General features: G+C 48.1%; 1 protein-coding gene across 1 annotated transcript; it reads right to left on the reverse strand.

Moving 5' to 3' along the window:
* Nucleotides 1-233: 233 nt before the first annotated feature.
* ADORA2A (adenosine A2a receptor) lies at nucleotides 234-27,879 on the reverse strand. Its single transcript, XM_009092545.4, has 3 exons — nucleotides 27,809-27,879; nucleotides 13,415-14,283; nucleotides 234-6,166 (listed from the first exon to the last, which is right to left on the reverse strand). The coding sequence occupies exons 2-3, from the start codon at nucleotides 13,762-13,764 to the stop codon at nucleotides 5,206-5,208; spliced, it is 1,311 nt and encodes a 436-aa protein (XP_009090793.1). The 5' UTR covers nucleotides 13,765-14,283; nucleotides 27,809-27,879; the 3' UTR covers nucleotides 234-5,205.

Below are 27,879 nucleotides of genomic sequence, written 5' to 3' on the forward strand. Positions count from 1 at the left end.
TCCATACACAGCTGTGAAGGATTTCTAGTGCCACGATGGGAGAAGTCTTCCAGTCCCTGTGGGTCTCTCACTTTAGTCCATGCTCATCTCTGCTGTGAAAGCCCAGGCAGCACCAGGGAGAGAGCTCTCCAGAAGGATCAATCAATGGAGAAAGCTAACAACATAATAAAAAAATACTTGCACACAAGATCCAGCCAGCCGGATCTTCCTGGGACAAAGGCACTCACACTGTCTTTTACAAATATATTTTATTATTTTAATGCTTATTAAGAAATGTAACCAAGACAGACTCCGCAGCACCAGCGGCTCCTCACTGCCCAGCAGTCTGATGACTTCACAGATAAGAAAACTTCACAGATTCAAAAAAACCTTTGGTCAATGCACTTTAAATACATTTGCATGCACAGATTCTCCCACCCCCTTCCCACCCCCACCTCCCGAAATGGTAACTGACAAAGGGAAAACAACACCTATATCATAAAACATTTAAATTAAAAGAGTAATTGTTTCATACTGACAGCATGTGCAGCAGGGTGTTCTTAGTGTCTTGGTTTGCAGACCACAGAGAACCTCTCCACAGGACAGGGCAGGAACAGCAGCTCCTGGGACAGTGGGGGGAGGGATGGATGTTGTCAGATCAACAGGTTGCAGTCTCGATTTTAACACATCCTTGTGTGAACTGCCCCAGCAGGCAAGTAAGGTGGGGAGTTACACACAACATTGCCCCAGTCTGGGGATTCTCATCTATCAGGTTTAGTCACCTCTCATGCAAATGAGGAACTGATGATTTTTGTTACTCTTCATGTGTTTTGCCATAAAGACAGCCAGAAGCTGAGGGCTGGAAAGAAAAAAAACACTGAAAAAATGACTCAGTGCAATTTGATGCCCAAAACAACTTGGGAGAAAACTGAATTTTAGGCAGCTGAACTTAGCAAACACCACCAGAGAGTATTGCATGCAGGTTTAATGCATTGTGGCACCGCTGCAGCCTGTTTATCCTTCCACAGAACTTGGCTGGAAGGATTTGGTTTAGGTAAGGCCCATGCTCATGAAGCAGAAGGGGATTTGTTATACCTGGAGGTGCTCATGAAATGGGACAGTGTATCTGGAAAGAACATAATCAGTAAGAATCATCCCTGCCTCAGTCAATACAGAGCCTACAACGTCAACCCTGTGCACACCCCAGGAGAGGCTGATCCTTGCAGTGACCCCAGGAGAGCTGTAAGGCTGTACATCCCTTCCAGAGTCCTTCCTCAGCAAGTCCCACCTTGGTCTCAAGACAGCATCATCTCTACACCCCACAGCACCTCCCAGCACATTCCTGCTCCCCTGAAATCCTCCCAAACACCTACTCTACAAATGCTCCTTCACTACCAAGAATTCCTGTCCATCCTGACCCTCCAGTCTCCCACACCTTAGAGACTCTCTATATCCACCAGCATCCCCTGAGGCATCTTCAAAAAATTATCAAAGGCTCAGACTATTCTATGTCACTCCAAGTCTACCTGCACCCTAGCACCAACTGGGACCAGTGAGAAACCCTTTCTGTCTCCAGTATCCCCAGCTGTCCCACCATGCCACATTGCTTCTTCGTTCAAGAGCTGCAGTTCAAACTTGCACAGAGCTTTGAAACACCACTGATCCAAAGGGACTCTGCAGGAAACAGCTGTAAGTGCCTTTATTTGCACACACACAAAGCAGTGCCCTATTGAGGAGAGAGCCCCAAGAACTCTTGGTAAAATTACTCCTGGCAACTGATCAAATGTTGCTTTCTCCAAAACTCTTATAAAGCAAATAAACTCTGGAGCCTAAGAGTCTTCAGGGAATGGTGAAATTCATGGAATGCCCTCACACCAAATGAAGCACCACATCTCTCCATGTATCTTCAGACTTTTTTAGCAAGAAGTTCTTGTTCAATTAAATTAGTCTCTGCTGACCCCAGCTCCTACTCTCTGGACCCACTGCACCTGGGATTCCCAGGAAGGTCTTCTCCAGCCTCTCCTGATAGTCACCTCATTCTTCCCTTTGTCTTGGCACCATCTTTGTTTATCCAGAACAGCTGGATCAACTAAACATTCTCCAGCTGAAAGAAAAATGGGGATATGAATGGTCCTAGCAAGTTTGGAAAGCAGGTACTTTTCTCAAGAGTGGAGAGCTGCCAGGAGAAGGAAAGAGGACACTTCATTGATGGGTCCTATTCTTTTTTTTTTTAATGGAAAACAAACCAAAAAGTAGGAAGCCCTGAAATTATGATCCTGAAGAAACAAGAAATATGAAGTCCAAAATTCTGTTCAAAAGGCTTCTGCTGTCCCCAACAACTGCCTCAGAAAGGATCCTCTGAGGGTCTATCTCAGCCATGTGTTTGCCAGAAGGCCCAGCCTGTGATGCAGCTGCCATCCCTTCCTTCCTGTGATTGCAGACAGCTCCACAAACCACCCTCTCCATACCCTGCACACAGCCCACCCCCTTCACACACCCTTTTCACTTCAAGTCTTGATCACTAGTATTGAAAGGGACTGGATACACTTGGGGGCAGCTCAAGCAGCAACACAAAAGTTAAATTCAAGACATTTGGAAAGTCACTAAGCTCACATGGTGATCTAGTTGGGCAGGAAAGTTTTCCAGAGCAATCTGGAAAGCAAACCAATCCTAAGCTTGTCCATCAACATAGATCAACTTGATTCTTGGGGCAACCAAGCAAGAAACAGCCACAAGTAGGTGTAGAGATGCTCAGGAAATATGGAAAGCAACCAATCCACACCAGCTGTTGAAAGTCTGATCCAATGCAGTGCAAACCATCCCTTTCCCAATGGCAGCTAAAGCTCAACAGGCAGCACTTCTGCACTAGAGTGTGTTCCAGCACATGAGCAATGCTGGTATTTTCCCACACTTCCTTCCCTGCTCTGGGTCTTTGTGGACCTAATTGTTATTGACATGAGTGCCGGATATAATCTTGTGTTATTCTTAGAAACATTTCAGCTCCCGGCCGAGGCCTGAAGAGAACAGCCCCCCATTTTTCTGAGTTCCTCTGCTGCTGTTACAGGAGGTCAGAGAAGCCATCACACAAATAACCTACAGAAATATTCCATCAAGAAGGATCAGGAGTCATGAGATCCCGAGTCACCCTACGGTGGAGCCACCTATGACGTCAGTCACAGGGGAATGGCTCAGAGTTCCTTCATGCTGCTGCAGTGATAATCCTCTCCTCTGACGTCAGACCACGGGGAAGAGCCCTGCCAAGAAAGCAGCAGTTCAATTAAACCACCAAGTCTGTTGTTTTACAACTGGCCTGTCTTTCTGCTAAGGACTGTGATGGCAGCCACATCTTTTTGTCCATCTCACCGTAAGCTTTGTGCTAGCCCAGAGCAGCTACATCCTCCAACATATTCAGCATCACAAACTTCTCCCCACATGCATGTAGGGAAACTGGCAAAAAGAAAATTCTCCTCAAAATAAAACTGATTTTTCATTTTAATAGTTCACAATATATAAAATAAACATGGAATAAGAACACGCAGACCTAACCTGCTCCTCCTCAAGTATGAAAATCCCCCTTGGCTTCTGAAATGTTAGTGGACAGACACGGGGAGGAACCAGATTGAGGGAGGATATTTCTGATGTTTTCAGCTAGGGAATAAGCTTCAGATCCCTGGAATTACCAGACTTTTCACTTCCCAGTAGGACCACTACTTCCTGTCTCTCCAGAAGGCTGATAGTACTGGGCATGGATCATTTGTCTGAAAAACACAACCCAGACAATCTTCAGGTACAACTCAAGCTGATGTGGTTTTCTGCTGTTCTTGAGCTGCTGGACTTCCTTAATTTTCCTTCCAGAAATTACCAAACTGCAGTGAAACACCTCTGCAACAAACCAGAGCGGTGTGTACACTTGCTGCAGCACAAATTTGCCTGTTCTCTTCTACAGAAAGTAGAAACTACAGTTTCTAAGCTGAGTTCCAATACCACTGACACCTTTCAGTTTCTCAGAGAAGGAGACTCTTCTAACCAGACAGAGCCCAGAGCTGCCTCTGTTGGCCTCTGCACCACAGGGACACATCAGGCTTCACAGGAAAAAAACTGAAATCACAGGAGAAAAGGTTTTTTAAATAGAGCTCATTGAAATTCCAAAATTAGGTCAAGGTATGTGTGTGGGTTGCTCTCTATCCCAAGAAAGAAGTAAAAAAAAGTCCCTCAGCCTGTTGAGTGAAGATGAAGATGACAGAAATATGGAATATTACCTTCCCTCACACACATCTGGGGCCATGGAAAGAATTTGCATTCTAGGAGCTCAGGAGGAGAAGCAGGGGAAAAGCAGAAGGTGCCACCAGCCTACAAAGACCTCACCACCCACAGCCCTTGACAGCCCTGCCCTGAGGACACAGCCCACACCACCATGTCCTGCTAACAGCCCTTTTGCCAAGGGGAATCCTTGGCAAGGCTCAGCTTTGGTGATTTGCTGGACAAAGTGGAGTGCTAAGAGGTTATATTTGCCATGTGCATCTGGAACACTGAGCACTCAGGGAACAGATATGAGCTCTTGCCCATCTTTTATAAGTTAACACAAAGTAACCTTATCATCATGTGGAAAAAAAAAACATTTGAGCAACCTGTTGCAGTATAAGCTTTAAGAGCACAAACTGAAAGACAAAGTGCCATGGTTGAAAGTATCCAGAGTTCCCATCAGGTAAATTCCTTCCCTCTCCAAGCAGTTCCTGGCATCTTTCTTGACAACAGATTTTGCTATCCCCCCTTCTGCTTGTTGCTGGGCCACAGTACTCAGAGGCCCTTCCCAGTTTCTCTTTGTTATTCAGGGAATACTTCCAGCCACACTTCTATTTCCATTGGTAAAGACAACGAAACCAACTCTCAACCACAGGCACAGTACAGCAAAGTGTCCCAAAATCCCTGCATCAGCAGCGTCCCAGTGCTGAACTTGGAATGCCATCCTCGACCTTGGCACTGCTCTTGGTGACAGGTCATTGATGGGTAACGTGTCCCTCCTTCCTCAGTCCACTTCAGTGGTCTCTTGGCTCTTCTCCAGTCTGGTATTTAGGATCATCCAATAGTCCTGGATATGGACCCCTTTCTCCACAGCGATCTGAATACACTGCTCTCCCCCCGCCCCCCAACCTCCCTTTCTGCCATGGCAGAGGTCACCAATGGGAAAAAAAAAATAATTCTACCAGGAAAACTTCGAAAGTCTCATCAGGAAACATCAGCTGCAGCAAAGGCTGCTCTTTCCAGATCTGAGTAAGACACCTGGGCATCAATTAGCTCTTCACTGTGAAGCTCCCTGTTCAGGCATGCGTCTGAGAGAATCCCATTTTTGCAGGAATGTGGGAGATGTCCATTTGTCTCCAAGTCCAGAGCATTTCCATTCTGGTGCCATTCCAAGGCAGCTTTGCATTTGTTCAAGTCCTGCTTTTCGGGATCCCTGTGGATCTCTCCGTTGGTGTACACCTCCAGTGCATACTCACTGATCCGTATGCTGGCATTCTCTGCGTCCCCACCGTGGGTGGAAGTCCTGGAGCTGGCTGCTCCCGCCTTGAATGGCTCCTTCCGGCCCAGGATGTGCTGGCTGATGATTTTCCGGAAGGTGTAGCGGAACTCCCTGATGCGGTAGGCATAAATTAGGGGGTTTACAACCGAGTTAGCGTGAGACAGGATAATGGCCAGGTACATCAGCCACAGGGGAGCGTGGGCACAGTTTGGGCAAAAAAGGGTAAAGCAGTTAATGATGTGTAGTGGAAGCCAGCAGACTGCAAACAGCCCGACAATGATGGCTAAAGACTTGGCTGCATGGACTTCCTTCTGCAGCGTGGAGCGGGAACGTTCCCCGTGTACCATCTTGTTCTCCATCTGCTTGAGCTGGCGCCGGGCTGCCATGAAGATTTTCAAGTAGATACCAAACATGAGAAGGAGGGGCAGGAGCACACAGGCAAAGAAGTTGTAGTAGACCATGTACTCCATGGTGACCACAGCCTCGAAGAGACACGCCACCATGCTGTTGCTGCAGTTGATGGGAGAGGACCAGTTGGAACCCAGCTCTTCGATCTGGGCACGCTTGTGCCACCCCAGCATTGGGGTCAGGCCGATGATGAAGGACAACACCCAGCAGATGGCAATGATGCCTTTGGCTCGAGAGCCAGTCACCAAGCCATTGTACCTGTAAAGCAGAGAAGATGGGAGCTATATGAGTGTCGTTCAACAAGCTGCTGGCACCCACACAACCTCACAATGGCCCCACGGTCCAGAAGACAGTGAGAAAGGCATGTGCTTCATCAGAGGGGCCTTTGCACTGATGTACAGAACCCATGCAGCACACCAAGGACATGGTGATACTATCTGCCACCCACTTCCCTCCCCTTTCCTTTAAGCATTGAATAGCTGACAGAAAAGCAGGGAAACTAATTCAGTTTTCATCTGTGCTCCTTCACTGCACCAGTCCACTTGGGTGTGCACATAGATCTTGCAGCCTGGATAACCAAGAGCACTGCTCTGACCACTGTGATGAAGACCACTGTGGGGCTCTTGCCAAAGGCTAAGACAGCTTCTCCTTCCTGGCAAAGGAGCAGCCTTTTAGCATGGAATTGTTTGGTTTGTCTTACAGTAGATCTGTAAACCAAATAGCACAAAAGAGCCTGGAGGCTCAGTGACACCAGCCCTACATCCACATTCTGGTGTGCTCCAGGGAAATCCTGCTGGCTCAGTTGCAGCAGCCAGGTTGGCATTGCCTGCATGGCACCTCACTCTTCTCCTCAGTGGCGCTTTCAGGAAGACCAGCACCACCTTCTTGAAATAACTGAGGCAAGTCAGCAGTTTTCCTCACCAGCCCAGCTAAGTCGACCCCATGTCTTTCAGAGAAGAGAGGAATTAAGCTGAGGACAATTCTCTGACTACAGGTGTGCCATAGCCTGCCCTGCACACACCTAAGGGACCTCAGTGGTGGAGGTATTGATGCCTGGCTGAAGCCAGTGCTCTTAACAGTAAACTTTCCCAGATCTGTTGAAAGAAACAATAAGCAACATGGTAAGAATCCGACAGTGCAGTAGAGACCTTGGTTTGTTTGAAATATCAGCCAGCTTCCAGGGCCTCACAGGTTACTGCAAATCCTGAGCTGACTCCACCAGTTCTCCCCTCTGAAAATGTAAATTAGGGCAGCAGTTTAACATTTCAGTGCAATTTCCTTCCCTGGGTAATGCTCAGCATGGAAAGTAGATGGCTGGATTCCCACATTGCAGCGTGGGTCCCACACTGCATTTGACCAGACAGTAGCGCTGGGCTCCCAGTGTTTACCCAGTGCTCCTTCTCCCTCTGTCCCCAGAATTCTCTCCAAAAACAAACACTACAAGAAATAATACAACAAACCACAGAAATCTTTCCATCTCCCAGTGAAATAATTACTCCCACAGGTTCATGCTCCTATCCCAGCACCAGTTCAAGACAGGGGAGAAGAGTGACTGGTTTTGCACAGGAAAGAATGGAGATCCTGCACATGTTTTAAGTCCTTGATAATGGGCCTTGGAAAAAACAAGATCCATCAGGCTTGAATTTCCCTTTCTCAGTTGCATTTCAAAACCAGAAAAGAGTAAGTGGATAAGGGAGCCAAGCTCACAATTCCCAGCATGGCAAAACACACCTAAATTACCCTTCCAGAAATGAGGAAGGAACTCAGCTGATTCTGAGGGAGAAAAAGGTTTTTTCTAGCAATTAGCGGATCCTGCCCAGTGCTTAAAGGATGCAAAGGGCGCAGCATGAATGGTAGCAGAGAGCTGCTCCATTCAGACCTCATCAACACATCAAAACAGCATCTGTGCTTTGAAATGTACACTCGGGGAGCAAGAGAGTGGCTGGAGGCCCTTGAAGTTTGAAAAAACAACAAAACAAAACAAACAAAAGAAAACAAACAAAAAAAGTCAAAACAGCCCAACAACAACCAAAAAAAAAATATCCCAAAAACATCCCACAACCATCAAAACCCTGCAGCCCTGGAATTAACTACATCTTGTCAGAGGAATTTTGAAATTGTGCAGCTGTTATCCCACGACTAGAGATGTCCCTTCCCTTCCACTAAAAATATATTCACTACTGCTCCAGACAAACACCCCGCCACACTTCCCCCTCCCTCTTGTCCTCTAGGGATTCCCATGCAAGAAGCTGTACAAGGCTTCAGAACAGCACTGAACCCAAGCAGCTGCCCAGCTGCAGAGCATTGTGCTGGAGTGCGTGTCCATAACACCTTGCTCAATATCTCCCAGGGTCAGGACAGAAAGCTCACAGCATCTGGTGACAAAGCCAGTGGCCTTGTGCTGGCCAGGTACCCACTGAGAAGTGTTAATTTGTTTAGGTGAGCTTAATTTTTAGGATCCACATGAGGCACCTCTGGCTGACTTGGCTGAAGTAGCATTATAGTCCAGATGGGCTTTCCTGGACTCTTTCCTCTTATCCACTTGGAGATGTCATTGAAGACTTTGTGTACTTGGTCTCAGTACCTTTCCAGGCTCACAGCAAAGCCATTCCATATCCTCAGTGCTGCAGAGCTCTACAGGGTAACTTCAGGGCTTCCCAGACACAGCCCCTACCCTGGGGGTTGCTGGCACCATGCAGGAGACACAACCTGCTGAAAAGAGCTGGCCACACCTGCAGCCCATGGTCTGCATAGCTGGCAGGTGACTTTGCAGCATGTCTGGTGTGTCCAGACAGCCCTGGATTGTCTGTGCAGCAGCAGTTCTGCTTCCTGCAAATCACACACTTGCTACACAACCAACCACTTCTGCTGCTGAAATTCCAGACACAAAGGACGTGAGTGCAGAGCCCAGGGATGCTCATGGTGGGGACACAGTCACATGTTTCCTCTAAAAAGGAAAACCCAACTTTTGCAAACACATGAAAGTGTGAAAGTTTTCCCCAAAATAGTTTCAACCTGCCCTGCTGCTCTCCCAACCACCCAGCTGGAAAAATGGAGGAGAAGACGAGTTGCCCTTGGTGAATGTACAACTCCTCTGGGCTGCCTAGATTAACTTGGCTGTGGATGTGCTACTTCTGTTTCCTTGGACTAAGTTCTGTGCCATGATGACAGAGATTCCTGCTAAGAGTCTCTGAGACTGGGTGGAAGACAGAGCTGGCAGTCTGTCCAGAGTGTCTTCAGGGAGAAATTAAAATCTTTCAATACACTGAGTGATTTATAGCTGGCCTAACTCAAAGTCACCGTGTCCAGACATCCTACTGCTTATCTTCCAAACCCTCCTTTGGTGGACAGCACTGCACATCCTCTGTCAGGTGTGGAGCATTTTTCAGACACTGCATCACCCAGAATGCTCAGCTGAGGGCTTTGGTCTGAATTCCAGCAGTGCTCAAAGGTGTTTAACAAATCTCTACAAAACACTGCTCACCAAGCACCCAAGAGCCCACACCTCAGGCAGCTGCAGCCATCAGGGGCAGGACCAAGCAGGATATTCAATCCCTATTACATGGATGTGGAAATGAGAGGCCCTGGCAATCCCAGATCATCCAGGAAATCTGTGACAAGGCCATAAATCAAACTGAGACCTTCACATGTACCAACTAAACAAACTCTACCAAACCCCTCAGTCTGGAACCTTCCTCCTCTATTGCCAGGTGCCAACAAATCCTGGTGTTTATCCATGCTATGGAGAGGGGGGAGGTGGGGTCCCACAGGTGGGCACAGGTGCCCAGCATTATCTCTTCAAACAGCAGGAGCAGGAATGATGGGCAGACACATTCTGATCAGCTTCCTGAACAAAACCTTGGTAACTGCAAGTTCTGTGCAGGCCATGAAGGCACTGCTTTCAAAGCTGTGCCCATTTAAAAGAAAGGGGGATGACTCTGTTCTCACATTAGGCTGAACCTGCCTAAATCTATTCACCATAAACCTTTTTACTATGTGGCAGGCATGTGTAGGAAATGCCTGCCACATAGTCAAAAGGTTTATGGTGAGCAGGGAAAGAAATAAGTCCACGTATGGCTCAAAGTGGCAATAAAACATTTAAACCCCTGATTCACTGGTTGAGATGCTCACATATGAGCATTTCAGAAAGGAACCCTAGGGAACTAAAGCAACTACTGAAACAGGCTGCTCTCAGCACAAAGGTCCCTTGCACATCCTATACTTTATTCAGGGTTGGTGTTCATCTCTCCTATTCTTCCTAGACTTTGAGAAGCCAGTTCTTCATGTCCTCTGGCAGAAAAACATCCCAATGCCACCTCAGAACTGCAGTTTAAATCACTCCCACATGGGATAAATCAGTCCCAAAGCTCCAAACGTCAGGGAGCTGCACCTTAATAGTGTTTCCCCAGAGCAGCCTTGCAGCAGCAGAAGCAGCTTTCACTGGAGGAAAAGGCCTGCAGCTGGCACTGTGAGACCTACGTGTTCCCTGCCTGAGCCCAGCACAGAGAGCAAGCAGCAACCTCACTAACCTCAGCAAACTTTTCTGTTTGGCGGCAGGAAGGAAAATTTCCCCTCTCTTTCCAGTGTGTTGGAGCTACCTGTCCTTCCCTGGGAATATCTTTCCCCAAATGCCTGCAGAGGAGCACGTGGCTGGGCACGCTGCCCGCGGAGCCCTTGCTGGCACCACGGAGCCTGGAAAGCAGCAATTGTTCTTGGCCCAGGGCTTCATCCTGGGGCCCAGACTCACAGCCAGTTTTGTTCAGAGCACCTGGGGGTTTGATATTAGCCAGTGCAGGTTTTCAGGTACCTGTCCTGTGAGAGACCTCATTTTGTCCCAGAGTGAACAATGGCTCGGGCTCCCTTCCTTGGGAGTGCCTTACTGCCACTTGCAGAGTGTTACATTTGTATAAAACCTGGCAGAATTCAGCAAAGTGCTTGAGAACTTGTGGAAAATTGACCAAATTCTTCAGAACATTTCAATTGTTTGAAAGGCAGAACACATAAGATATTCACAAATTACTTTTTATCTATTTCAAAATTTCACCTATAAATATTTTTTTTCATTGCAGTTTTTTGGAGGAGGGTCTTTCCTCCACAGAAAAATAATTTCAAAGGTAACTAATAATGTACTGAGGGGTCCAAAACCAAGCAGTATCAGAAAACCCACTCTTCTGCCTTCTTAATACTGACAGTTTTTTTCTGTGGCAATACACACCCACACATGGAATTATTTCATTAGGACAGATCAGACATGAAATATTTAAAGAGAAACAGAAGAATAAAGCACAGGTTTGGCCTTTTTTGGTTTCCCTAGAGTGAAGGAAGTCTGGTTTATTAATTATTCAGCTAATGAATATTAGGAATGCCTGCTGGTACCTTTCATGTCCCGTGAGGAGGAGTAGGGCCCTTCCCAGGTATTAAAGGATGAGGTGAAAACAACACACTGTTAGTGGCAGAACTTTCCATCAAAGTGTTTGACCCCTTTTTGAGACAAACAGCTATTAGAAAAAAGAAAAAATGTGAGGATGTGGGCAATCTAAATTATACCACATTTCCCTCTTCAGATAATCAGCTTTCACTTTCTCAGCCTGTCTGAGGCTATAAATGCTTATTCATCCATAAATTCTAAAGGCAAAACACAATTGACAAGTACATCACTCCTGCTGTGAAAGGACAAACCAGCAGTGGACAGAGAGGAGGAGGAACCCATGGATTTACCTGTGGTTTCTGCATCCAATCAGTCCCTCTGTTCCTGGGGAGGAAGAGGGTGTGCTCTGTTTTTTCCAAAACAAGATAGTGAAACCAGTGTCTTGCCCAGCCCTGATGCAGTCTGGTTTTTTGAAAAGACTCTTTACCTTGGCTGTTCCAGGAAATTACATTTCAAGACAATATAGTTACAGTGATAGCCCAAAACGTGGGCAGAAATCCAGATTTAAAAAATCCCTTTCCTGGCAAGTCATCCTCTAGCAATAAGAGTGCTTAAACTGTCAGCAGGCATCCTCAGAGTTACCTTGTGAGAGATGAAATCAAGACATCAGCCCTTCTCAAAACCATTTCAGAGGCAGCTCCCAGGGGCTACTCAACATATTTCCTTGTCCCATTTATCATTATTTTGGTTTATGAACTGAAATCATCTATAGCAGAACTGTGGAGACAGTCCAGTTTATAGGTAACCATTATCAACAGAGCTTTCTCTGCAATGGAATGGAACAGTTATTCCTTACATCTACATCAAAACTAGAGGCTGTAACCAGAGGTATGACCAATAGGGTTTGGAAACTGCCCATTAAAGGCAATGTTAGAGCAGCACAAACTTGCTGAGGTCAGGCTGCAGGAAAGACTTGGCTGCACTGGTCCATCCACATGGAAAGGCAATTTCCACTCTCCAGGGCTCCCATTCTGGTTTTGAACAGGAGGTTTGTGTTAATTGACGTAAGTGCTTCATGGCCAAAGTATTCAGAAGAGACAGAACTAAATTGTACAGATCAGCAAAAGTGATTTAAGCTCAAGAAGAATGAGGATGTCCAAAATCTCAAACTCAAGAGTATATAAATCAGAAATTGGTTCCATTTTTGCAGCCCCGTTGGTTGTTCAGGAGACGAAGGCGGTCTCTCCTTTCCTGAGAGCATGCTGCATTCTCCTAAGGACCAGACAGGAAGGAAGGAGACTCCTACAGCTCTCCTGCAGCAGCCTCTCCAGGGGCTTCCTCTCCATCTCTGGAGCTCAGCGAGTGCCTCGGCACAGTCGCAGCAGCGTGGCGCTGCCTCGCGCCCACGGAGCCCTTCACAGCAACGTGCTCCTGCCAGACTGAGCTGAGCAGCAGCCCCTGTGTGTGTGACAAAACCTCCCCTTGTCCCATGCCAGCCTCCCTGGGCACACACCAAGTAGCAGCCAGTCTTACTCATTGAAAAGTCCTTTTTCTTTCTTTCAGCTGCAGAGACCACAAAATCCCCACCTGCAGGCGTGGCTTGGAACAAGCCTGCACCTTGACCCAGCCCGTGCTGTGCTTCCAGAGGCAGTGCCTGAGCCAGTCCAAATCTTCCTAAGGCCCATTTCTTGGTAGCCTGCTGCTTCCTCTCCCGTCACATTTAACAGACCCCTGAGAGAAAACTCCACCTCCCTCCCCCCAGCCCTGCTGCTACAGCTTCAGGCAGAACCCCCCTTCCTGCCCCCGGGGAGGGGAACAAGCTGACCTCGCCCCCTTTCTGCCCTCCACCATCCTTCTGGTGGCACTGGCTGCAGCTCAGGGCACAGTTTTCCCAGGTATGGAGTGGCAGCTCCCAGGCAGCACCTCTGTGATGCCATGGACACCCACCATAGAAGAACAGGAAAAGGAAGCAAACAGAAAATCCACCAGCCAAGGCAGACTTTAGGACCTAGAATAGTTGCTTTCAAAATACAAGAGAAAAAGCACTGATCCTCATTTAGCTTTCCTTCCTTGGTTCATCTCCAGACCAGTTTTTGGGGATAATGAGCCCTCACCACCCCAGCCCAGCCCGTGCTTACCTGAGGGGAATTCGGATGGCAATGATTCTGTCGATGGCGATAGCAAGGAGGCTGAAGATGGAGCTCTGAGTCAAGACCAGGACAAAGCAGGCAATGAAAAGGCAGCCATAGAAGAAGGCACAGAAGCCAGTGCTGATGGTGATGGCAAAGGGGATTGCCAGCACCCCCACAGCGATGTCAGCAGCGGCCAGGGACACCACAAAATAGTTGGTGACGTTCTGCAAGTTGCTGTTCAGGTAGACGGCCCAGCAGACCAGGATGTTGCCCAGGATGGCCAGCACGGCGATGATCAGTTCCAGGATGATGTAGGCTATGTCTGAGAGGAAGTCGTCCTTCCCATGTACTAGCATGGTGAGAACAACCAGCCCCAAAGCTCAGCGTTCATATCTGCAGAGCACTGAACAGCCAGGAGCCCTCAAAGCTGCCTGGGCTCCGTGGAGGGCTCGGCTGCCAGCCCAGGAAGGCTGCTCACACACACACTTTCCTCCCCATGGCTGTTCAAGGACTTTACAGTAGATGGTGTCAAGGAATAAAGCCCAGGGTCTGCCAGCTCCAGCAAAGTGGATTAACCAGGTGCAGAATAATTCAGACTCCAGCAGACAAACGGACAGGAGAATCTCTCTTGGGGACAGACAGTGCTCCCCAGGCCTCAGAGTCCAGCAGGCAGCACAGCACAGCAGCTGTACTGTACAGCAGTGCCACATTGGCTGCGGTGCTTTGTTTCCTGTTGACAGTCCCCCTTCCAGTCATGGCTTCCTGTCATCTCCACACCATAGCAACATCCTCTGGTCCTCTTTTTCACCTTTTCCCACCAGGACTTGGGAAATATTCTCTTCAGCTGAAGCAAACTTCTTCACTTGCAGTTTCCTCTAAAAAGAAAAGAAAACACCAACCACATACACTAAGTAATCAGCTCTTTGGAGGAGATGGAGAAAGCAAAATCTCATTAAAGTGGCACATTAAATTGATAACGGATATTACACAGACCTAGAAGAATACATTATTGGCAAAATTCTCACATTTTGTCTGTGCTGAAAGCTGCAGGGCCAAACCCAAGTTCAGGAAGGCAGCGTTTCACAGTGGTGATGAGAAACAAGAGACGTTTTGTTTTTGAGGCTACCAACTGAGCTGGCACTTCAGCAGCTGCTCCACAGCCCGCCCTGAAACACGAGAGCCCCACTAATTATGTCCTGGCAAATGCTGAGGCTGCACAGAGGAAAGGTGGAGGAGCCTTTCACACGCACCTGTCTCCCTCTGATGGCAAACACTGGGTTTGAGCCATCACGTGCTGCCCACCCTCACGTGCTTTGCCCCAAAACTGCTGCACCAGTGCCCTGCTCTGCAAGGACAGGAGCCCTCAGTCACACTGCTGGCATGGTCACCCCTCTGTGGCCACGCCTGTCTGGCCTCCATGTATCCATGGAACAAGATCCAGGGCAGGGAGAAGTGTTCAAGGTGTTCAGACAGGGACATCTTTGAGGACACTCGGGCTGACCCTGCACACTCTTTGCAAGGGTCTCTGCAGGCTTCCCTCCTGCAGCTCCGTTACTTTTGTTCATGTCAGTCTGTATCCCAGGAGCAAACCACTGGCCCATTACACCTGCAGTGTCCATCGTGTTTGCTGCATCCAGGACAGCAGCATCCTTCACCTACAACCAGCCAGAACCAGGCCCACCAAAACACATCTCTGCCAGAATTACACACAGGCACAGGCACAGTGCCATGGCTCAGGGCTAAATTCCAGCTCCTGCAGGGTCCTGCACACAGCTCTGGGGCTAAAGCTGGTGCTGCTTGTGAGGAAACAACCCTGCAGCTGCATTTCATACGAGCAGACACGTACCACCTGCACGGCCTTGCAGGTCACCTCGTACCTCTGCTGGTGATATGGGTGCATTTCACCACAGTTTCAGCTAAAAATACAGAAGGGAGAACACAGTTCCCTGAGCTTTGTGCCACAGTCAAGAGATAATTGCTTGCTGTCCTCGCCTGTCACTTCCAGAGTGGGTTGCAAACCTTATTTAGCAAGCTTTAGCAATAATATTTTCTCATTAATTTAAGAAACAGTTTGATACATCAGAGGGTTAGGAGAGAGAGAAACACAGCTCTAACTGATAAATCACTGAGCTCAGTTTTGGATACAACATGAAGCTCCAAAGCACAAGATTTTTGAGCCCCATCCCTCCACAGGTGATCTGGCATGGTCTCACCCATCAGGGTTTGATGCCTTCACAGTTCACTCCGATTTCAAGTCAGAAACCTAATTTCTCAGGATAAAATAAAAGGGTAAAGACAGTGATAATAAAAGAAAATATGATTAACTTGTGATTCACATCTGATCTCAGGAATATAATCTAATTTTAGGCCTTTCATTGATTTAGAGCTCTATTGCTAATGCTGCATTTGAAAGGAAAGTGAATGATTCTTGGTGGTTTGGACATGCTTCAAACCCCTTGCTTTTCTCTACCTTCAGCTATCTTGTTTCTGTGTTTTGTTTGGTTTTAGCAGAATAAATCAACAGAAGAGACCAGTGTGTGATCTAGCTATTAAGAGGAAGATAAAGATCATCCATTTAATCTTTTTTCAAGAAGAAAAACCCCAAGAAGTCTCTATATTGTCTGTGCTCCTACAGCAAAACCTTCGGTTTTTCAGTGGCTTCCTAAAGACGGCTTTTACTTCCTTGGATTTCAGGGATGTCACTGATATGCCCCTGCAAGGATCTGCTTGTCCATTACAAATCCCAACAGGTTTGTTTCAAAGCAGCAATACTGAAACCTCACCCTCCAGCCCAGCTTCTAGGGAAGAGGATTGGAATGAGTATAAGACAGAAATAAAGAAGATCTGGAGGCAGAGAGAACAGAAGGGGCAGGATGAGAAATAAACAATGCTATGTGCATGTGTGTGAGCAAGAAGGGAGGAAAAAAAAGTCAGGAAAAAGCTGGTAGGAGGAAAAAAACAACCTAACAAAGGAAGCAGTGGGCAAAACAGGCTCCTAAGAGGAAGGGGGGTGCAGGACATGGCTGAGACTGAGGTGGGTGTGAGCCTCTGAATGCCTCAGCAGGACAGAGTGGGAGCACACACCTCCCACAGCCTCACACCTCACCATGCAGGACAAGAGCACATTCAAACTCCAGTGCCAAGTGTAGAAAAATTTAACAAATTACTCTGACCTACTTGGGCCCAAAGTACTGCTAAAGCCACTGTCATTGCCCCACAAGCTCCTCGGAGATGGAGTCAGAAGAACTGAGGGAAGCCCTGCTGGAGAGGAGCCAGCCTGAGAGCTGGGCACCTCAGTCCTGAAGCTCAGAGGATTTACCTGCAGTCCTGCTGTGTTGCTCTTGCCCATCGTGTTCACAGCTCATACACCTCAGTGAAGAGGATCAAAGCAAAATTACTGCATATTCTTCCTCATTTGAGAGCTCGCTTCAGCAGAATCACAATCCATACTAATCCTGGATGCATTTTGTTTAACCTGACTCTGGCTCTTCTCAAACTCCAGCAGGACATGGAGGAAAGGTACAAACTTCACTGTGGAACTTCTGCACATACCCATGGCTCAGCATAAAGCTGAAATTTCCTACACCTCTGCCTGAACCTGAAAAGAACAGTGCTGGAACCTGCAGTTTAATGGCTGCATCACACACTGTTCTCTGACACAAAAGAGCTTTTAACTTCTACCTTGGCTCTTTCATGGCCTCATGTTGAATTGGAATTTTTTATCTCTGAATTTGTTTGTCTCTTGCTCCCATCTCTCTACACAAACAGTGAGTGGCCTGATTCTTCATCCCAAGCCCCAGTCATTTATTCTGAAGCAATTGGAATGTTATGTCCAGAAAAGGACAGCATGTCCTTCCACCCTGTGCTCCCAGATGGGCCGGAAAACACTCGGAGTTCTGCAGAGCCAGCACATCTCAGGGGAGAAATGGCTGGAGCTGAGCAGGTGTCCCAGCCATGACAAAACAACATTTTGTCTCTGCTTCAGTGCCACTGAGTAGCCACTGACATTAGAAAAACCAATTACTGGCCACACAAGCCCAGCCCCACCTGGGAGGGTTCATGTTCAACCTGAGCTGACCCACCTCTCCTCATTCCTCTCTCACAGTGTCAGCTGCTGCACTGCTCACCTGACACAACAAATCTCCATTGCAGGAGTATGTGCAACTTGCTTTAAAACAAGAACAGGCTCAGTCTTTCTGCTTATACAGCTAGAAATTCACTGCACAGGGACAAAATGAAATAGAGACCACCCAGAGAAGATGACGTAGATCCAGAAGCAAAATTAAATTTATTGTAGAATTGTCTACTTCATGCAAGACCCAAAGGCTCAACAATCAGGTCTAATAAGAAAAAAATAATTAACAATCTGCTTTACTCACTGGGGAAGTGTATATTTAACATCTCAAGCCCTTGAGGGATCAGCATGGCAAGCTTCTTGAAACTTAAGAAAAATAACCTGGATTACCCAACGGGCTGGACAGCTACAATTAGTATTTCTTCATAAGCCCTTGTTTTATTTTGTTAATTCCTTCTTGATACCCCGGGCTATGTTCCGGCCTTCCCCCCATTATTAAATAAACCTTTTTTTGTCATTCACAAACCTGTAAACCTGCTGCTCTGTTCGTTTGTAGTGACTTGGAACACTCTGTTCTCTCTCATATTTCAGTCCCAATGAGAAACTCCTCCTTGAAAATTCAATAAAGCATCTGCACAGCACGTTCCCATGAAGCAATTCACCAGCAGAGCCCAAGCGAGCTTTAGTTTGGCATCTCCAGTTGACTTTGGACCAAGGTGCTGCCCCTTCTCTCACCTGAGTGCCAAAACACTGAGCTGAGCCCTTGGCCACTGCTTGGCTCAAATCACCCAGCTCAGCCCAGCTCATCTGCTGCTCCTGGCCCCTGCTCAGGGAGGTTTGGGCTGCCCAGGCTCTGTCAGCTGGTACAGAGCAGATGCACCCCGTGCCTGCCAGGCTCACAGTGCCTGTGACACTTCAGCTTGACAGCTCCTCTCACCTATTAGCAACAACTCCAGACCATCAGCAGCCCTCAGGGCACCCAGGACACTCTGTGGGCACGTAGTAGGTGACAGACTGCAGCTGCCCCTGGTTTCTGTGCCTGCTCTAGGATGGGGCAGGAGAGGCAGCAGGGGGCCAGGGGGTGTTCATCATTCCACTGATCACAATCTTGCATCTCCTTCTGACATGACCCTTCCCAGGTACCAGCCACATGCAGATCACCTAATTCCCTTAGGGAAAATCCTTGAATTCACACATGGCCCTAAGCAGAAAAATTGGTGCTGCTAAATCATTTGTTTCCTACTTTCCAAAGCCTGGAGGGGGAGATGCTTGCCTCTCTTTGAAATCCCTTCAGCTCAAAGAGAATCTCCCTATCTTTTAAATCAAAGACTCCAAGAAATCTTGTCTCTCCCCACCACTTCAGAGCATCAAGTCACAATAAACGAGCCAATGTGCTCCCAGGCAGAACACAAATTTGCAAAACAACCGGGGCTGTAAAACATGATGAAAACAGGTGTCCTTTGGGGAGCGTGGTAGGGAGGGGGCAGGAGCACTTCTCTGTGCTGCTCAAGGGTTTCCTTTCTGCAGTTCAGAATTTTATGAATACTTCATGTAGAGCAGCTTCCCAGGCCCCTGAGTGCTCACACACAGCTGTGGGGAGCATCCCCAGCCCTGCCTCCCATGGAAGGATGAAGAGCTGGGGCTGGGTGGGGCAGGAAAGAGGAGGAAGGAGGCATCACCCACCTAACCAAGGCATACATTTTCTGATTCCTCTCTTTGCTTTATTATTGGCTGCTGCCTAAATGATCTTTTAGGTCATCTGCTTACAGTAATAGGAGGAAATTAAATATTAATAATAGACTATTTCCCTCTAGACTGCTCTTTGTTAACAAAGGATACAAGTGAAACAAAGCAGGCAAAATTATCAGCACACCATGGCCTTGGTTTTCAGGTACCTGGAGCACTTGCACTTTCCCTCAGCCCTCCCTGGAGGCCCTTGCATGCCTGCCTGCATGGACACCATTGCAAGGGCAGAACATGGGCAGGTGTGGAAAGTTTTGCTCTATCAAGGGGCTCCACGTGCCAGTCTGACCCTCCCAGGCACCGTTTCAGACTTTATCCAAAATATCATCTGAGCCACTGATGCTCTGACTGCAAAAATGCAAGGCCAAGGAGTTTTGGAAACACAGACTGTGTCTCCTCTTGGGAAGTGAAGTCTGCTGTAACATAAACCTACAGTGGGGTAACGAGCTTTCTGGAGAGGCTTTGCAAGTTCTCCTCAAATAATAAGTAAAATGAGAATTCAGCTTTGCTAATTTTGGTGTAATCCTCTCTTACAGGAAAGCAACAGCCCTCCAAGACTTAAAACCTTCCCTTCACATACTTGTGAAAGGCAGAAGAAATGGCTCTTCAGAGACCTGTACTGTGCCTGAACTTTGTCTGTCAGTTTAAAAATGGGAAGGAGGGGCAACAATTCTGTTTTACATTTCCATCCCTGCTGCAGTCCAGGCCAGGCCAAGAAAGGAGGCTGTGCCATGGTGAACCAGGTGTAAAGTCCTGACTGATTTACCAGAGATACCCAGACTGCTGCACCAGGGACAGCAGCTGAAACCTGACAAAACCACACCCTGCCAGCCTGCCCTGTGCCTCTCTTCTCCTCCTGTTTATGCCCATTAAGAAAAAAACTAAACAACAAAACTGCCCCAAAAGTGAAATCCCAGTGGACAGCAAGCAAGATGGACTGGCTGACAGGAATGGCAAATCCCAAACCAATATTGCAGCTTTGCCTCCTGCCCTCCAAGTGCTAGAAGTGGATTAATTTTTATTGTGGTAGCGGAAGATTAGAACACATTTGACCATATTTTTTTCCTAAGTGGATGTTATAAATGTTTAAAAAGCAAGGAAAAAACCTCACAGTAATTATTCCAATTCTAATGGTCACAAAAAGCCAAGGAGGGCAAAACTAAGTAAGGATGAATGACCAGCAGTTAAATAAGCCAGACCAAAAAAAGAGAAGGGAAAACAGCTCCCCTGTGCTCACCAAATTCTCGCTGGGCAGTAGGCATCATGATGTACTGACAAAAGACACCAAAACACTGGATTTTTTAGCAAATTTTTTGTACTCAGGACAGCTGATGTTCATTTATCTATGTGGTGTTTCTAAAAAAAAAAAAAATAGAGCATTTGGATAGGCTTTCATAAGGCAGAGAAGTAAAAAAGCATAATTAAAACCATGTACCATGGCCAGAAACAAGTTACTACTGCCAATATCATCCACAATGTCTCTGAGGAGCCAGTTTTCCTTTCCTGTGTGAGGGAAGAACTCAGAGGCAAACTCTGCCTCCTCACAGCCCTACTAAAGCCAGCTGTGTTCACACATGAGGAGCATTTCCTTCAAGGACAAAATAAGAGAATATAAAGAAGGGGTGACCCACTGAGGAATACAGGCAAGGGGAGAATTTACTCTTAAGATATTTATCATATTGCTAATGCATCCATTCTGGTCTATTTTAAAATAACGGAGCAGGCTTCTCTCCAGATGTGACTTTGCCTCCCATTTCTGTAAGAAGTTTCCAGAGAGGCAGCTGAGAATTGGGTACATCTGTTCGTTTTCTTGCATTTCTGTGCAGTTATTCCCAAACCCTATTTGCCCTCTCCAAGTGCAGGTTATCTCTGCACCATGCCCTGTGGTGATCCCTGCTCCTGCTCCCTCCAGCACTGCAGGCTGCCAGGAGTGTTTGCATAAACTCTGGTGGTGAAACAAAAACTCACCCCGGTGCAGGGAGAGCTGTTGTAGCAGGTCAAGCAACATCTTTCCACGGCAGAAAGAATGTCAATCTTACTGTCCCTCTCTTTGTAACTTAAAATGGTTTCCCAGCTGTCCAGCCCTGTCCTGATGAAAGCATTGCAGGACACTGCTCATCCCAAGAGCAGGCAAAAGCCACAATTACAAATTTTCTGTCCCCTGAGCTTGTTTCCAGCAACTTTCCCTCACCCATTGTGTAAGGTACTCTGACTGCTAACGCTTATTTGCTCAGGGTCAGCCTCACCATCCTGTCAGGGCTTCTGTCGCAGCCTCGGAGCTATTTAAGACATTTTCAGGACTCTGCCACCCTCTGTGGATAAGGAGTCGATGCTCTGATGGTGCCCCGAGGCCGCATGGCCTCACTTTGTCATTCCCTCTCCTTTGCTGTGACTTGCACCACGCTGCTGGCACCCCTGGGAGGTGACTTGCATTTCCACACTGCACGTACTCAAAGGGACTGGGTTTTTCCCCAAGTCCTCGATTATAATCCGATTAATGGAGAACTTTCCAGCGCCGCTGTTACCGATGCAGTGTCAGTGTGGTGCTGAGAGCCCTGCTCAGTCCTTCTGTCATTTCCCAGCCCCTGCGCTGCGGTCAGGGCACATCCGCCCCAGCGCAGCCCCGCACCGCTCCCGCTTCCTGCCCCGGCCGGCGCCGCCGCTGGGCTGGGGCGCGGAGCGCAGGGCTGCTGGGGAAGTGACACTGCTCACCAGTCAGCTCTGTCCTTCTGCATCACACCATCACGCTGGAGAACCAGCAGCCGCTCATAAATCACTTCAGAAAACATTTTCCTGTATTTGCTGGTTGTTCATGAGCTGCTGTTCTTGTCCAGAGGGAGCAGAAAGGAGAGGGGAGAGCAGCTCTCAGGACCCCACCACAGCAGAGATCCCTCCACCAGCACTGGCAAGTGGCCCTTCTGTCCCGGGAAAACTTTACAGTCTCTGCACAACAAGACATCATAGAAGAGGCCCATCTGCAAAGAAACCTGTGATCGTTTCTCAAATGCATGACAACCATAATGCTCACACCTTGTCAAACAAGGATAAACCAAAAAAGACCCCCAAGGCAAATTCCTTGGGGACTGTGACACTTGACTCCAACACAAAAGATGTCAGGCAGAGACGGATCCCGGGGAGCTCTCAGAACAGATTCCCCAAGCCCTGAGGATGGTTTCTCCCAGGTGGACTGTGTCCATCTCTTGCCTGCTGTAATCAGCCTGCTGGGCTGTAGGGTGGCTACATGGAGGAAAAGGAAGGTTTCCCTTTAGGAACGGGGTAGGACAGTTAACAAGAACCCTAAATGAATCATAATGGCCAAGCAAAGTTTGCATCTACATTTCATAAGACACAGGATGACATAAAAGAAAGTATTAATGTTTTTCAGGTGTTTGACAAGGTTAGGTGCCTCAGTTTTAAAAGGTCTGCTAAAGATTCCTGCATTTTGGGATTATCAGGAACAGTCCCAGATTATCCCTGACTAGGCAGCCATCAGCAAGGGTTATTTTTTGCCAAAATTCGGGCTGCAGAGCATTCTACAAACATTTAAATGTCAGTGTGTCTCCCCACACATGCTGCAGGAGCTGTAATGGTGCTGGTGCCAGCCCAGGTCAGTCTGATGTGATTTTCCACCGTCCCATTGAACCTGGGCACTGATCTGTGGATTGGACGTATGTGGAAACTGCAATTATTCAAATCCATTTCAATCACGTGCCTCTCTTCTGAAGATTTTAGTAAAAAACTGCATACCTCTTAGCTATCTTTTATCCAGGGGAATGTTTCCTCTGGAAAATCCCAGTCTGTGCCCAATGGATCTTATACTGAAACCAAAGTTGTTACTACCAGAGAATATGACATTTAACCACCTACTTCCCTGAAGTCCTTCAGCTCAACAGCTGATTCATACCAGGATCTGGGAATCCTGTTCTATTGGGGAAAACTCAATAACCAAAATGATAGGGCTGCTCGTGGAGGACTTTCCCAGCACAAGAAGGGGAATTTGCATATGAGGCCAATATTAGAGAACAGGCAGAGAGAGCAGAAACATTTATGCTGCCCTAGTTAGAAAAAATAAGGGGGGGGGAAGGGGAGACAAGAAACAAGAGGAGAACACAACAGTGCAAACCCAAACCAAAACATCTCCAACAAAGCAAAGCCAGGAGAAAAACAGAGGAGACTCTGAGGTCTGAATACTAAATGAGGAAACTTCTAACAGGGAAAACTGCAAAGCTCACCATTCCCGAAGGGATGCATTAAAAGCCTGCACTTGGCTCCGCTCAGCAGCGCTCCTGCCCCGGCCGGGTGGGGGCTGCCCTGCCCGGGGGATGCTCGGACGGGACCCGCGGCTCGGGATGGTTTCCAGAGGTTCCACCAGCCAAAGCCCCCGGGGGCAGCGGGACGAGGGCCACGGCAGGAGCTGGGAGCACGACCAGCGGGCACAGGGACGCAGGGAATGCCGTATCGCAGCCTGCCGCAGATGGAACAGCCCCAGGCTGCAAGGACTAGCATGCCGCTGCCTTCCCCCTGGAACTGGGAGCAATCACAAATGCTAATCGACACACAGACAGGAGCCCAGCATGTCACCCGTCACGTCTCCAAAGCTCCAGGAAAACCCCCCTTTCCTCTCTCGTATCACAGAGGCACAGAAAGATTCCCTCAGCCCGGCCTGCCTTTCCCTCCCCCTGGCCCTGGCTCAAATCATCCCTGCAAGAAGTTTCCCTCCCTGCTAACTTCTCCATTGTCTCAGATGCATTGTTTGCAAATGTTCCCTAAAAATGCTTTGTAAAGTATTCTTTATTCCTGTTTCAAGTCTTTCCACATCCCGGTGTAACACCTGGACTTTATCTTGTTACCTGTCAGATAGTGATAAACCTACTGCATGCAACCCCTGACTTTCCATCTAAGATAAATACAATTTGTCTTGTAGCTGTCATTTCTCTTCAAACCCTGTCTTCCACAGCTGCCTTTGAAGTGGTAATAAAATTACTTTATTTGGGCTTGAAATGTGTAACTTTTAAAGAAATAAAAATGTAAAAATCCCCAACCAGCAAGAGCCCCAGGACCCTGGCTGAGCTATGAAAGAGATCACACCTTTACCCACTCACATTCACCAGATACCTGCATTTGGTGAAGAGCTTTGAAATACTCTTTGCTGATTGCCTGTGGGATGCCCACTGTGATCAGGATGAAGAATGAGTTAGAGCAGAGGAGGCTTAAGCTGGACATCAGGGTGTTTCCTGCACAGCAGGAAAGAGGAGTCTCCACTGCTGGTCTTTAGGAGCAGGATGGAGAAAGATGTCAGGAATGGCAAATCCATAGCTGATCCTGCCTTTGGGCAGAGGTCTGGAGTAGATGACCTCCAAGTGCCTCCTAAGGATATTTTCCATAATTGAGAACTGTATGTGCCATCTGTCCATTCTGACCTACAGAGATCTACTGCAGGGGAAAAAGAAAAAGTGCAATACAACCAATAATTATCCCTGGTACAGATGCAACCTTTGTGAAGGGAGAGGCATCTTCTGCCTACAGAAGGAACTGAAGCCTCCAGAGGTGAAATCACATTCTGTGCATCTGCCAGACCCTCCTGCCCTCCCAAGACAGAATGCTGCCAGTTCTTCACCCCTAACAGTCCAGCCCTCAGTATTCAACCACAAAGCATCTCATTAAGGGGCAGCTTCCTCAGCATTTTTGAAATGAGCAGAGAGACCAGGAACTGGTGCTGTTTTGTTCAAGTAGCTTTACCAAGGCTGTTCAGGGGCACTGTGCAGAACCTGGAGATGGTCAGTGAAGCAACCAAACCTTGTGGTCCTCAACACCAGATATCCTGATTAAAGGGAACAACCCTCCATTGACTTGTGAGGTTCTTCTCTGATTCCCTGACACACAGCTCAAGATCTCGTTCCTGGTTTTTACTTTCGGGGCCAACCAAAAAAATGTTCAATAGCCCATCTCCATTTTCAGATGAAAATCACACAAGAAAGAACAACCTTGGGATTTAATCACAGTCCAGATCAAATGAGAAAATGAACAAGCAGAGCCAGAATCTGCTTGAGCTGAAGACAAGGACAAACTTTGCAGGACACCAAGAGATGTTGGCACCAGCCTTTGGATGGAGATCACCTCACTCCCAGCTGTGCAGAGCTCAGAGACTTTCCCCACACTGTGCCTTGACCCACCTCGTGTGGGCAGAAATGTCAAACCCCAGTGAAGAGCTGAAGCACAGTGAAAACGGTGAGAAATCTGTGAAACCTAAAACATCCTGTATAGACAAGAAATCACACAGCCATCAGTCAGCCAGGCAGAAAGGAAGTGGTAAAGGGAAAGGCTTTCCCTCAACACCAGATGGAAAAGCAGCCAGGTTTAAAAACAAGGGGGGGACCAGCCCCTTCTGAGAGACAGGACTGAAAGGAAGAGCAAAGATTCACCCCAAACCTTCTGCAGGGCTGAGCTTTTCCCAGTGGTTCTCAGGAGAACTTAACCACCCAGCTCTACATGAAATCCATCATTGAAGATTATAAACAAAAAAGATGAAGCGCTTTCAGAAGTTGATTACAGTCAAATGCAATAGCAGCAGCAGCCCTTATGGAAACACCCTATTAAAATACCAGCAAAAACAGAAATGCAAACATGGGAGACCTGGCAGAGGCTTTCCAGCTCAGCTTTGGTGCCTTTTTACCCACTGATAGAAGGATAGAGGATAAAAACATCATTATTGGGCCAATATCCCCTGACCTGGTGCAGGGTGATGCTGATTCTATTTTTTATGTATAAAAACACATATGGAAAAAGACAGATTATATACACATGAAAATTACAAATGTACCATGTGGCCTCCATTAAAAAGGAGTCCTGCCTGCCTTTTTTTTTTTCACACCCTGCAATAGGTCATTTTTATTTTATGTACACACATACATGTTTGCAGTTTGTACCCACTTGTTTTCTCTACAAATTCAGAGGTTCACAGCTTTCCTGGTTAATTCAGAATTTAATCCATTTGCCACATTAGAGAGGATTTCATTTCCATAGGTTTTTGTGGTACATGATTACGTTTATATCGACTTTTTTATTGAGATTCAAAATAAGGCATTTCCTCAACAGACCTAATCCAATTGAAATATTGCTGGTCACTTTATCTAATGTTTTTCTACCTCACTTGGGCAATATGCTCCAGGGGTGTCTCTAACTGCAGGGGCTGACCATGCTGTCTCTCTCTCTGCTAGTTCCCCTCATGCAGAAGAATGAATTTATCAATTACTCCAGTTCTTGAGTTACATGTGCCTGAGACTTACAAGCCTGATAAGAAACCTGAAAACAAATACATCCAAAGACAGAGTTATCTAATAGTTGGCCATCTGCTTAGGAAAATCATTTAAAGTAGTTACAGCAATTCTATTAACTATTTACCAAGTGAGTCATGTTGCTCTCTTTAAGTTAACCCTTCCCGTCTCCCTGTGGGCTCAGTGCCCCAGGCAGTTTTGAAGAAGGTGCTCACCCACCTTTCTTCCTTTCAGGCCATGGCAAAACCTGCACTCGAGACCCCCCAAACTCACCCTGTCCAGGGCATAAAAGAGCAATAAAGCAACCGTGACTCAGACCACACAAACGACCATGCAGAAATCTCCTCCCGGGAGCATCCCCGGCGAGGGCACCGCGCACCAGCACCGAGCCAGCGGGATGGGAACGCACCTGCAGCCCCAGGCGCTGCGGGAGGGCAGGTGAGCCCAGGGCAGGGCAAAGCCTGCAGCCACAGCCCGCAGCCTGTTTGCCCGTCCTTCAGCCGCCCTCTCCCCACACAGGGACAGGGCACAGGGACGGGCGGCTCCATCGCGGGGTGCCGAGGCTGAGCGCTCCCGGGCACAGGCAGAGGGGCTCTGCTGAGGAACTTTCAGCTGCTCGGCAGAGATAAGGCAGAGCTGGGGCTTTGGGGGCAAGCAATGGGACAAGACCGCACAGGTTTGGAGCCATCTGTTCAGTCCCTGCCCTTTTCCCTTTAACACGACTGTGAAGCGGATAAAAATCTCCTTTGAAAGCACTACAGAGAAGTTTGCAGGATGAAGGGTGCTCCTCTAGAATCGCTATTTTATGATTAAGCACAAATATCTGCTGGAAGGCCGAGGAGGGGTGGGTGCAGGGAGGCAAAGTCCAGCACCTGATGTTTGAGGGAAGATCCGCGGAGCAAACATCTTGGAACGCGGGGGTGTGTCGAGGGACTGACAGTCGGGAACCAGCACGGAGTGAAACGCACCCGCTCCACGGGGAAACACCATCCGAGCCGGGGCAGGAGAAAGCGGTAGCAGGGCAAAATCGCCCCGTCCCGGGGCTGGGGGCTCGGCCGCACCGAGAGGGCAGCGAGCGGCCACTTTGCAAATTCGCGGGACAAGCAGGAGAGGGACCGCGGCCGCCGCAGACGCGTGAGGGAAACCGAGCCGCGCACGGCGGCTGCCGGCACCGGGACCGAGCCGCGCTCGGGATACTCCGGCGGGACGAGCCCCGCAGCCCGCCCCGGCCGGGAGGTCCCGCTCCGCCCCGGGAGCTGCACCCCGGGCCCCGCCGCCCCTCCCCGCGGCCCCGCCGGCCTCACCCACCTGGCCTCGGGGACTCCGCTCCGGCCGCGCCCGGAGCCGTGCGGCGGTGCCGGCGCTGCCCCGCTCCGCTC

This window comes from Serinus canaria, chromosome 15, assembly GCF_022539315.1.
Source record: "Serinus canaria isolate serCan28SL12 chromosome 15, serCan2020, whole genome shotgun sequence".
Lineage (NCBI taxonomy): Eukaryota > Metazoa > Chordata > Aves > Passeriformes > Fringillidae > Serinus > Serinus canaria.

Bases quoted from the DNA above. Each gene is read 5' to 3' on its own strand.
- ADORA2A (XM_009092545.4), bottom strand. From the start codon at position 13,764: ATGCTAGTACATGGGAAGGACGACTTCCTCTCAGACATAGCCTACATC. The intron at 6,167-13,414 runs GTAAGCACGGGC...TCTGCTTTACAG, and splicing joins GCCATCCGAATTCCCCTCAG to GTACAATGGCTTGGTGACTG.